The sequence below is a fragment of the Myotis nattereri genome (assembly GCF_964212035.1).
Source record: "Myotis nattereri genome assembly, chromosome: 7".
Taxonomy (NCBI): domain Eukaryota; kingdom Metazoa; phylum Chordata; class Mammalia; order Chiroptera; family Vespertilionidae; genus Myotis; species Myotis nattereri.
The window spans coordinates 62,098,982-62,112,200 of record NC_138082.1 but is presented as its reverse complement, the minus strand read 5'-3'; the positions used below and the strand labels follow the sequence as shown (position 1 = coordinate 62,112,200).

At 35.3% G+C, this 13,219-nt stretch overlaps 1 protein-coding gene across 1 annotated transcript; it reads left to right on the top strand.

The window, feature by feature from the left end:
• Positions 1-318: 318 nt before the first annotated feature.
• Positions 319-12,921, top strand: TNFAIP6 (TNF alpha induced protein 6; the record flags this gene model as incomplete). Its single annotated transcript, XM_081095130.1, has 6 exons — positions 319-412; positions 3,380-3,517; positions 4,993-5,154; positions 8,972-9,200; positions 10,579-10,619; positions 11,898-12,921. The coding sequence occupies 6 exons, from the start codon at positions 319-321 to the stop codon at positions 12,065-12,067; spliced, it is 834 nt and encodes a 277-aa protein (XP_080951256.1). The 3' UTR covers positions 12,068-12,921.
• Positions 12,922-13,219: the final 298 nt, after the last annotated feature.

Below are 13,219 nucleotides of genomic sequence, written 5' to 3'. Positions count from 1 at the left end.
CTCTGCACCAAGTTACACAAATGTCCTACCAGGAAAGTGTCTGTGACAGACAGAATTAATTAATAAAAATGTAGATGGTCACAGTATCTTTAGCTGTAGTTGCCAATGCAAATGAGTCAGAGGGTTTGCCTCAGACACAGAGTTAATTGTGAAACTCTGCAGCGGGAAATACCATTGGAGAGTGCTTGCTGACCTCACAGTTGCAAAAACTATTTAAAAAGATGTGGAAACCAGATGTTTCAGTCGCATTGCAGCCTCTGCACTGAGAATTTATCCTGAGGAGCCCCTAATAGGCTATTATTTCTCTACAACTGAGACATGATCATCCTAATTTACTTATTTGTCTTGCTGTGGGAAGACGTGCATGGATGGGGATTCAAGAACGGAATTTTTCATAACTCCATATGGCTTGGTAAGAAACTGTACTCATTGAGCTTCTAGTTGTGAATGTCATTTCTTTGAATTCGTGGAGAAGTGAATCAAAGCAGGAGATTTTTCTGTTCTGGTCAAGCCTGGTGTTTTAAAAAAAATGCTTAGGAAAGATAACTTTTGGAATGCCTATACCATTTTTAAAATAGTGTTCCTGCCTTCTAAGATTTAAAAATAGCTTTCTATAAAGTTGTTCAGTAGGAAATAGAGGTTAATATTTATATTCTATATGAAAATATATTTAAGATTTTTCAAAGCAGATATGGTTGTATAGTGGGGAATGTTCGTTTAACAAAAACATCAATGTATTGTTTTGTTTTTATTTCAATGCATTTGCAATGAGATTTTATAGCAGGTAATCGTAATAAAATCATAACAGGCAAATCAGAATATACAATAACTTTATAATCATTGCTCCATGTACTCTGACCCATAGTGTATATCTTGCTTTTTCCAAAGATTCTTTTAACTAGTTTGACAAAGTCAATGTATTTCTGAATGCATTCTTACCACTTTGGTTCCTTTTGTTTGAGCTATCCTTGTACTTTTCTGCCCTTTTTGTTAGATAAGGAACGTTCCTTTTGCTGCTTTGTTTTGTTAAGTGTTAGTGAGGAATGAATTGGACCTAACTGTGAATATAAACAATAAACAAACAAAAAAAGCCAAATACTGACAACCCTAAATACCCTTTCTAGTATTCTGAACAATGCTTTAATTCTCATGATACAAATTAATATTGCTTTATGTTCATTATTGTGTTTGGTAGTGAAAATATTTTTAAATTCTTAAGAAGAAAATTGAGGGATTCCTGTACAAAATAAATAACTAAAGAGAAAGCAAAGTTAACTTCAGACCAGAGCGTGGTTTTATGCTTGCTAAGCAGCACACAGTTGTGGAATATTTCAGCATGTTTCTCCCTGGTAATAGTAACTGCAGCCATGCGGATTTCATTAAAAAGCTTGATTTGCAATGCACGGCCTTGCCGCCTCTTTTTTCAGCTTGAGCCAGTGAACTAGCTTCGTGCTGGACACTGAGATCCATTTGGCAAAGCTGGGGTCTGGAATTTACCAGAGGCATGAACACGTCTCTGTTTATTCTCACTGCACACAATCAAACTAAGGAGATAGCCACAGATTTGTTAGACAGGAAAAAGATGGTCACGAAGCTAGTAAGAATTAAACCCATATGGATGAACTTGGAAATGCTATAAAACTCTCTAATGCCCAAGAAATTTGGAGCTGTTGACGTTGGTGTTTTTAAAAGTGATTTTGTGTTTTACAAAAATATAAACCTGAACAATAGAAATTTTGTCCTAGTGGTAGAGAGGAGCAAACCCAAATGTCTGTTAATAGTGCTGCAAACTTGAGGCTTGGGGTAATTGCACATTGCTCCAATCTGGGACAAATTATTGACCAGTCAGCCTAGCACGAATTGTTTACAGTTGGTTAGGTCCATATAGCATGGAAAACTATTTAAGTCCTGCCTTATAGAAGGCAGGACTCGGCTAGCAAGTATCAAGAACAAGGCACTTGAAACCCTTGGACTCAGTGCCACACCAGTTAAATGAGGAGGTGGAAACCGAGGACCCCTAAGGTTGACTTTTAACTCTGGTATCATAAGTTGAACCAGCATAAGTGGGGACTGTCTGTAGTTGCATTGCCCACCCTTGTCCAAGTTGCTTAGGAGTAGGACTTGATCCTCCGCACCTAGCAAACTACCTCATGGTATATGCTCAAAACAACCAGATTGGAAACTAGTGAAAGTTTTGCTAATGAGACTTTACCATATGAAGGAAGTGGAAGTAGGTGAGTTTCAAAGGGGAAAATGATTTTTGTGTTCCTTGTGTTCTCTGATCTATACTAGTAAGTATCAAATTGACTGAGGTCTTCAGTAATGGGCTTTACCATATAATGTATAAACGGATCCCTTGGGGTCCAGAAAAACAGAGAAAATACCACGCAGCATTCCTATTGGACTGTGGCAGTGTCAACTTCATTGGGGGAGGACAGCAAGGAACAATCTTTCTAATGCGGCTGGCTCCATGTCACTGCATGCCAAGATATATGCGTTCTCATTGGCAATGGTCTTGATGGTGACTGATTGCCCAGGTAGTGTACAAGGACTGAACTATAATCTGACAATCTACATAGAACTATTAGAGCTATGGTATGAGAATCTTTTCTCATTGTTTCCATGGCAAAATGCACTCCAAACTCAAAACAATCCTTGTAAATAGTGATCTACTGGGAGATAACTCATGTGTGATTTAACACTACCAAAAATATGTTGGGAATAAATGGGAGCTAAAAAAGGACAAAACATTTAAAGAACTTAAGAACCAGTAATTAGGTGTGCCCAGGATTTTCTCTGCTGCATTTGAATCTAGTTTTCTTTTCTTTAATGAAATATTTGTTTGCTTTGGATTCCTTTCAACTTTCCCTCATTCTTTTATTTGTTTACTAAACTCTCAGTTATATTGTATTAGTCATTTCCCTCAAATGGATATTGTGGCTTATTTTTCTCCATCATTGCAAGCTGACATAATGGGTCAATTTTCATGATTTCTTTGCCTTCACCTCCTTTTTTTCACCTATTAATACCTCTCCAAGTTGTTATGTAACTTAAAGCCAAACCAAAAAAAAAAGTCAAAACTTGATCACCTTTTTTAGTGTAGGAATGCAGTGTTGTACTGAAACCCTTTCAGGTTGTCAGTTCAGAAACTTAATTTAGCCTCAAGTTTCTATGTCCCCAGGTTTCCCTAAAATTCCCCCTCATTCATATTTTCCCCCAAAGCTTTCTAATAATGAAAATGTAGCTACCCAATGCTGCTGACCCAAGGAACCCTTTGGCAGGAACAATAGCTGATGTAATCTTCCATCTGAGGTCACAAAATTTCCCTTGTTCTGCAAGAATGCAAGTAGTGCATTTACGACTTTTTGTGATTTCACAGAACAAGCAGCAGGCGTATATCACAGAGAAGCTCGGTCCGGCAAATACAAGCTCACCTACACAGAAGCAAAGGCGGTGTGTGAATATGAAGGCGGCCGCCTCGCCACCTACAAGCAACTAGAGGCAGCCAGAAAAATTGGTAACTGATTTGACAATGACTTCCTTTCTTGTTCATCCTTGGGGAAAAAATATCCCATCTTTCCTGTAACTCCCTAGTAAGACTTCTCTATTCACCCCTGCTAATAGTTCTCTAAGTCCCCATGACTTCTCTCATCTCTGCCCTCCTGCTTTTCCCATCTTCTCTGCCTACAACTAGCTAGTGGAAAATTCCTAATTCTAGTAACTTATTTGGGGTTACAACCCACTGTGAGCTAGTAAATAAAAATCGAAAGAAAATGAAGGCATCTCGATAACATTTAAATTCCTCAGAAATATAAAGCCATTGCTATTCATTTTAATATTACTCTAGCCTTCTTGACTTCTGAGTTTGGGTTTCCTCATGTGTTGAGCAATGTTACTATGTTGAGTCTTATAAGAATATTTACATGGTAGAAGAAATACTGAATTTAGTGCCTTTTTTCAAAATGTTTTAATTTTTTTCCCAACATTAAGTGGGAGAATGCATTTGTATTTCAGGATCAAAAGCTATGAGAAAAAGGAGGATAAGCAAGTTATAAGATGGCAGGAGAAGGGAACTGGGAAGATGATGTCAGGAGACCTAGTGGAAAAACCCAGTAATTAACTAGTGGGTTTTTGTTTGGTTGGTTGTTTTTTGTGTTTTTTTTTTTTACTTAGAAAAAGCGGGGAGGTTGCTACTATCTCTCCTGGGCTTTCAGGAGAATCCAAAAGACCACCCTACTTGGAGCTCTTCTCATTGAAGAAAGCCCTTTACTGATAGAAAAGTACCTGGCAAAGCTTATGCTGGCAAAAATACAGGTGTTGTGCCCCAAACTCTCCCCAGATAACTGCTCAGCCTGTTCCCACAGGACTGAGTGTGACAGTGACTGGAATGATGGACACAAAGCCAGAGTCACTACTAGCTGTCCTGGACTTCAAGTAAAATTGTTCTTGGTTGCCGTTGGCAAGTATTTAAACAGAGAGTTAAGAAGTTGAGCAAGAAAAACAGGGCTGAGGCTTTGTTTGAAATTTATGAGCGCTTTCATCCCTCTTCACATTTTAAAAAATACTAGCAAGCAATAATTTGATTAATCCTGAAATAGAAATGACTTAAACTATGATTTGAAAAAAAAAAAAAGTTTTCAGGACCGATGGTACTTTCAGAAATTATCTCTTTGCACTGGGTAGGTCATTGGTGAAAAGAAGCCAGCTCTGAACATGGAATGTTTTCAGATTCGTGGGGTTACAATTTCTAGTTCACCTTCATCTCTTTTTTATTTTTAAGTAATATGTCATTTCTTAGTAAAAGTCAGATGTTATATTTTATGTGTTTCAATTTTATTTTTTTTAAGAAAACCGTTTTTCTCCTTTTACATGAACTGAATTTGGGCAGCTAAGAAACTGTCAGTGTTGGAAGGGACCATCTTTGTAAAGATGACTTTCTCTCAGCTGAGCCCCTTTACCTGTTAAGTGTAAAACCCTTTCATTCTCTTTCAGGATTTCATGTCTGTGCTGCTGGGTGGATGGCCAAGGGCAGAGTTGGATACCCTATTGTGAAGCCAGGGCCCCACTGTGGATTTGGAAAAACTGGCATTATTGATTACGGATTCCGTCTCAATAGGAGTGAAAGATGGGATGCCTATTGCTACAATCCACATGGTTTGTTAAAAATAATAATTTTATACTTTGCAAAAACAGTTACATGTTGCTAAGATGTTGTTAAAATGAAATAGCTTATTTTTCCAGAGATAAATCAGTTTAGTGATAGTAATTAATAACTATCATTCATAGAGTGATTATGCTGTGTCACTAATTTATGTTCCTTAATCCACACTGTCACTCCATAGTCACCACCCTACAAGGAGCTATTTTTATACCCATTTTAGAAATCAGGAAACTGAGAGTTAAGAATTTAAGCAACGTACCCAAAATTATGTAGCCAATAATTAGTAGGCAGGCAGAATTGTGAATTCAGGTCTTGTTTGTGCCATGGAACTTCCTGACCACAAAGGAGAGAGGGGAAAAAGCAGGTTATGAACTCACACTTAATTAATTAAAACGACTAAATGGTGCTACCAAATGTTAACTGTTCAAAGTTATCGCTTTGCTAGAATGGGGAAAAAGAAACAGAATAAACAGACTTCCTAATTTATTTTTGTGCATCAATTCTTAGATTTCCAAACTAAGCAACTCTCACTCTGTGGTTTGTTTCAATAATTACATATTAGGTATACTAGTCATTATTATATAGTATATTTTTATTCCTATTCTTATTCCATGGTGGGTAGTAGCTAGGAAAACTTTAAAGAGCAAAATTAACTCTTTATAATTGCTATAAAGAGGTACTCTTTGTTCATATTCTTGGAGAAAAAAATACACTATTCATTTTGGATGTAATTTCTCCAGGATAATTTTACAAAGTGTTAAAATGTGCTACAAAATCTTTCCTGCATTTATGATCATAAACATCCTCAGGTGGTGTCCCATTTGGATCTACCTTATAAGAAAGTCCACAACACAGAGGAGAATTACAATAAAGTTTCAGCCTATTATTATAGAATTTATTAATGATATTAACTACTGTTCTCATGCTTTTAACTAATCTATATCTCAATGTCATGTGTATTTCATGTAGAAAAGAATTTTGCCTAGAGCTTCACCTATTCCCACTTGAGGCCAAATATGAATAAATGCAGGGCATTTATATAGGACTATAATTTCCAAATCACTTTGATATATTTTAAGCCTATCCAGCACTGCACTGTATTTAATCCTATATTTAGTCATTGTTACTAATTCATAGACCTTTTTTTCCTTCTCTCCCTCTCTTTCTTTTTCTTCAATATATTTATACAGGCAACTTGCTTTTAACTCTCAAGAGTAACTTTTATTTCCAAATATATTCTCTGATTCTTCTTTTGCTTGATAAATTTGAGGCTCTCTGAACATCTATTCCATTGTTTTCATAAGTCAAAATCTAGGGGAGATGAAGAAGTGCTAATGAAAAGGTTCTTACAGTATTTATTGCCCTTTTGTAAAAATACTTCTTTAATTACAAATTTTTATAAGCTTCTTTTACTTCTCATAGAAGCTGAATACTTTTTACTCTGTAAATATGTGGACAGAATCCTGAAATCAATGATATGCTGATTATTTAGGATATGGTTAACCACATGGCAAATGAGGACTGCCTCAACTAGGGAGAAGAAGAGCTAATTGAAAAATAATTGGCATAAAAAAAGTATAACCATCAGAAAAAATAAAATAATTATTGTTAATTACTCAATATCACCAAATTACAGCTGATTGAAGTCAGAAGAATAGGGTCATTAAGAAAGGTTTAGAAGTAAACTTGCTCATTCAAGTTCTGAATGTATGACCTAATGTTGACTGCTTTTTATATGAACACTTTTTAAAAAATAATTCTTTACTGTTGAAAGTATTACATATGTCCCTTTTTTTCCCTCATTGACCCCCTCCAGCCCACCCCCACTGCCTATCCCAGGCCTTCGCCACCCTATTGTCTGTGTATATGAACACTTTTAAACCAATTAAGTCCTCAGGGACCTAATCAACTTTGTGAATATGTCCTTTTCTAAATAAACAGAGATGAGGCAATAACTATATATGTAACATAAAATATACAGCTGAATAGATATAGCTAAATAGACAACTAAAATAATTCAATATTTGAATTTTTATCCTAATCTAATGATATATACAACAAAGAAAGGGTGCTATGGGGCAGAGCAAGTCACCCCAAACACTGGCACTGTACAACTTATGAACACATATAAACTATGTATTGTATAAATTTTAATAATACAATAACTTACATTTTGTATAACATCACTTTTTTTAAATCTTATTTGTTGGGTATGAACATATCACTTTTTTAAAAAAATATATACTTCTTTATTGATTTAAGAGAAGAAGGGAGAGGGAGAGAAAGATAGAAACATCATTGATCAGCTCCCTCCTGCAACGGCCCCTACTGGGGATCGAGCCCGCAACCCTGGCATGTGCCCTTGGCTGGAATGAGCCCAGGACCCTTCAGTCCACAGGCCAACGCTCTATCCACTGAGCCAAACCGGCTAGGGCTGTATAATGTTCTTAAGTTATCATCTATGTTTTATCCTCAGAATATTCCTGTGTGGGAAATAATAGGAGAGGCATGATTACATTCAATTACCAATGAAGAAACAGGTATAGGGTGGTCACAGAGTGCTTGAACCAGATCTATGGCTTTTTAAAAAAAATTATTTTTATTGATTTCAGAGAGGAAGGGAGAGGGAGAGAGATAGAAACATCATTGATAACAGAGAATCATCCATCAGCTGCCTCCCACATGCCCCCGCCCTGGGGATTGAGCCCAAACCTTGATGCCTGGTTCACAGATAGATGCTCAACCATTGAGCCATGCCGGCGGGCTCTGACCTCCCCAGCCTTCCTAAGGTCCTGTTCTGCCTTAGAGATAAGCTTCTTTAACTTCTATGGCAGTAAGAATTCTAACAAGATTTTTTAAAATAGTTACTTTAAAGGAGACTATTCTTGGAAAAAATCTCTAATTGATAAAATGAAAAATATCTTCAAATGCTGCCCAGAGTTAGCACTAGCACCACCACTCAGATTATTTTTGAGTTTCCAGGTTTGGTTTGGTCTTTCAAAATACTGGATACTTACTTGATATGGAATTAAAATTGATCAGGGACCCTCCATACCTTTCTCTCTAGGTCATACTGCAGGTCATTGGTCTGGAAGAGGTTGTTCTTATAACAGGTTATGTGACACAACATAAATCTGTAAAATGAAAAATGACTTTAAAAAACATAAGTATCTTCACCAAATCCTCAAATAAGATTAAGGTGTTAGTTTAAAACCAGGAAAAAGACTATAGGAAGATTATAAATTATTCCTTTAAGCTGGATTAGAGTGACCTCCAAGGTCTTTTGTAATCTTGAAATTCTATAATGATTTCCCAAACAGAATATATTGGACTCATTATTCTACATATTCCAGTCCCTAAAGACACAGTGGTGACACCACAAGACAAAAACATCTGACTGGGCTGTTGGTAAAATGAATATATGTATTTGTCAAAACATATGGAAGGGTTCTCATAAGATTTGTGCACTATATGCTTAAAAACATAAATAAAAAGACATCCCCCCAAAAAATGTAACCAGGGATACAATTAATTAACTATATTTTTGCTATTTTACTTTTTTAATTCACAAGTGCCTGCTTAATTTAGAAAACTGAACAACTGTTGATGAAAAATACATTTATTCTTTAGCTACAGGAATACATTACATACTATAGATGCTGTATGTTAAGCCATTTCTTTACTTTTTCATAAAGGGTTATAAATAAATGAACACTAAGACGTGAATATCATTTTAAAGTAGGAATAATTTTTTCTAATGCTTTCTTATCTTTCCTCCCCCCCACCTCCCCACCCCCTTCCCCATTCCAGCAAAAGAATGTGGTGGAATCTTTACAGATCCAAAGAGAATTTTTAAATCTCCAGGCTACCCAAATGAGTATGATGATAACCAAATCTGCTACTGGCACATTAGACTCAAGTATGGCCAGCGTATTCACCTGAAGTTTTTGGACTTTGACCTTGAAGATGACCCATCTTGCTTGGCTGACTATGTTGAAATATATGACAGTTACGATGATATCCATGGCTTTGTGGGGAGGTACGTGTTGTTTTCCCATACAGAAAGTTAACGGAACATTCGATATTGTGCTTGATGTTTCTTTAATTTCTCCCCAACTGTACCTACAGTATTGATTTTCCAGTGTTTCTACACTTCTACCACACCATACCCTTTTTTAACAAAGACTTTTCTTAGCATGTTAAGTCATAGTCAGTTGTTACTTATTATTAAAATAGTGATAGCTGCCTTTTGATTATTGTTAGGTTGTAACAATTATTTAAATAGTCTATTTATGAAGACCTCAAGATTGACTAACGACATGAGGGAGAAAGATGTGAGATGAGAAATTTGTTGGAGTTTTTAAGTCTTCTAATTTCTGTCAACCTTTAAAAATAATTATAAATTCAGTAATGGGTGCCTTACTTCTGTGTACAAAGCAATGGGCTAAGTATTGTGGTATACGGTAAATAAGCAAAGCTTAGCCCCTGCTTTCATACAAGTTAGCTAAACCTACAAAGGGCAGCTTCTTAAAAATAGTTTTCTTTGCCATAAAAGACAAGTGCTCTCTTCCACAATATTTCTTTCTCCCTTGGTCTTCAACATGCTGGGACATGATATTTTTGTGTTCTCTCCTTAAATCTTTAATGCAGTTTACATTTTCAGAGACTTACAAAATATTTCAATTTAAACAGTGTGCAATTAGGTGTTTTATATATTCAGGTCACCATTTAATAATGTGTATTTAGACTATCCATTATCAATAGAATATCAATTCTCCATTATCCATGACTATATATAAAAATATATATACTATTTTTTAAAGATCTTCAACAGGCTATAAATTTGTATTGTGTAATATACCTTTATATTACACCCCCCACTTCCCCTCTAGAATAAATTTCACTGACAAAACTCAATGTTTATATAATGTGCAAGGGAGTTCCTCTCAAGGTATGATTCATATAAAAATGAAACCCTCTTATATCTATAAGGTCCAAGTAATTTTCCCACCTTTAAATCTGTCTACTCTAGAATTCAAAATATAATACTACCAACTATACACCCATTGACTTTTAATTGTGAAGAAAACTTTATGAGATTAATCAGAAACAATTTTTTAATTTTTTCAAGAAGATTCAAATTGTCTACTACACAAATAGTTTTATAGGTGCACAGAGTAGAAATGCCACATATCTTTTCTTAAGAATCTCATTAATAGTTTGAGAAGTTTACTTCAAATAATGTACATTGCTCTCCCTTACAAATTCAAATTTTAAAAAAAGCAACAAACCATCATAAAATAATAGGAAAATAAGCCATTACTTGGGGGAAATAAAGCACGTTAGTTATCAGTAAGAGCTCATTGCAATAGCTATATAATGTTCATTCATGTGAATTCTCTAAAATTCCTTTTCAGATACTGTGGAGATGAGCTTCCAGAAGACATCATTAGTACAGGTAATGGCTCTAAATTAAGGAGCAAAACTATGATTTGTTTTCTCTCAGTGTCATTGGAAGTGAAGGACCCAGGAGTCATTTCTGTTTCCTTTTTTAAAGTTGAGAGACCTGCTCGCTGGCTTGTATGTTCCATTTTTTTATACCTAAAGAAAGATCTGTGCCAACTCCTTGCACTGAAAAAGTGTAGGCTCTTGTTATTTGTGGGAAGTACAGTCTGAGATAGTCTTGAATCTGCAAATCCATGAATACTGCCGTGGCTTATGATCTCCATAAGAATGTAATAAAAGGCCAAGATTTTTCATTGATAAAGAATGAAAGTAATTTATAAAGTTGTTAAAAATACTTTCTATCACTGAAAAATTCTTACCTTATTTATTGCATTTTTATCTTGGTATAGCATTCCCCAAAGAAAGTTGTAAAGAACACAGTACTATGAAATGTTTTTAATAGGTGTTACATGAGAAGGGACTATTAGGTCAGGTAAATTTGGGTAGCATTAAGTTAAATCATGTTAAGCAGGTTTCTTTATTTGAAGATGTCAGAGACTTTTTAATATGTTAATTATGCATAGCAAATCTCAAACGGCTAGCTACGGTAGGTAACCTTTTCCAAATCTTTTTTCTCCTGCAAATTATTTTGTGTGACTTTGTTCCACTAAATGTACCTCAAGAAATGTCCTTATAGTAGCATAAATGTATCTCATTAATACCACTGCTATTAACCCAAACTCATATATTCTGAGAACTTTTATTTTCTTAGATATCATTTTTTAATTTAATCACCAGCATTAGTATTTGACATTTTGCATGCTCAATTTTTCCTCCAGGTCATAAAATTATCTCAGTACTATGCAACTAAAAACAATAGTTCTTAAGCTCAGATACTACTACCTAAATTATTCCCACGCCCTAGCCTTGCAGTACGCCACAATTCTCATTTATTCATCATTATTGCAAGACATGGAACTACTTGTTCAATTCTTGAATGAGAATAATGCTTAAAACTTATTAATTCATTACTCTGTTACAATTTCCCTAGGATTGGTAAAGTATTAAACCTTCTGTTTCTCTCTATTTTTTTCTCAAGGATATATTTTATGTTAACAGAAAGTTAAAGGAAGATATTATATGAGCTGTAGGAGGTAGTTGGGAGATGAGAATTCTATTTTTAAAAAGAGAGAGAGGAAGAGTCAAAAGGAAGCCCTGAAACGTGCCATTTTTGTCAGCTAAATTAAAAGAGAGTAACATCTTTGTTCTTTTGCATCCTCTTCCTCCCCAGGAAATGTCATGACTTTAAAGTTTCTCAGTGATGCTTCAGTGACTGCAGGAGGTTTCCAAATCAAATATGTTGCAGTGGATCCTCTATCGAATGCCAGTCAAGGAAAAAATACAAGTACTACTTCTACTGGAAATAAAAACTTTTTAGCTGGAAGATTTAGCCATTTATAAAACAAAACCAGGACATTTAGTATTTATGTTTGTATCTTTTGGAACCCCTTGGATCTCACTTTGATATTATTATTATTGTTAACATTTATTTATTACTTTTCTAGATGTAAATGTAATACCTGGTAATTTTGAGAAAATTGGAAATTACAGAAAATTTTAAATGAGAAAATAAAATCTCTCATAATTCCACTGCATGAAAATAACAGGTGTTAACATTTATATAATTTTCTTTTAGTCATTTTTTAATTTGTGGTATCTGTATATATGTTCCTATATGTATTTGTATTTGAAGTTTTTTGGGATTCTGCTCTATATCATTATTTCTTGTGGTTTTATTTTTAAACCTTGAGCTCTATGACTTAAGTATTTTTCCATAACATTGAATATTATGCAAAAACATGATTTTGAACAGCTGTAAAATGTTCCGTATGATTTTTCCATACTTTATTTAAGCCTGTCTCTATTGTGGGAATTTTAGGTTGCCTTCATAAACATTGCTTCAATAAACATCTTTGAACATATGCATTTGTACAGATCTCCAATCATTTGGGGGAGGGTCCTAGAAGTGGAATTACTGGGTCAGAGATTAATTAAAGTTGAATTTTCTTTTTTGAAAAGCAAAAACGACATAACTTTGTGGTTGTGTTGCCAGAGGATGGCATGGGTGAAATTCCTCCATTGCCAGTGGGAGTGCGGTACTTGCGGTATCTTGAGAAAAAGAATTATCTAAGATGCACTCAGGAGAATGAATGATTTTTATTTGTGTGAAATTATATTCCTCAGTTTGCGAAGTCCCATTTCTCTTAATCTAGTCCTGGAAAATGTGCAGCTGGGGCTTCAATAAAGCTGGAAGTAAAGCCAGTGTCCAGAGAGTTTCTGTTTCATGGTGGAGTTGGGTCCGATGTAACATCAGGCTAGAGTCCATTACTCTGTTGTGTGGAATCCACATCCATGTGGGTCACATGGGTGAGTGCAGAGTGTGCAAGCCCCACATGCCAGGACCACCAGAGGGCCAAGAGAGTGAACTCCTTTGTTCAGGAGCTTATGTATCTCAGATTTCACACCCTTGCAGTCGCCATGTCTATTTTGGCCAATGCCTTGCTCTCAGGTGTGACTAACAGATAAACACCTTCCCACATCACCCAGACCTTA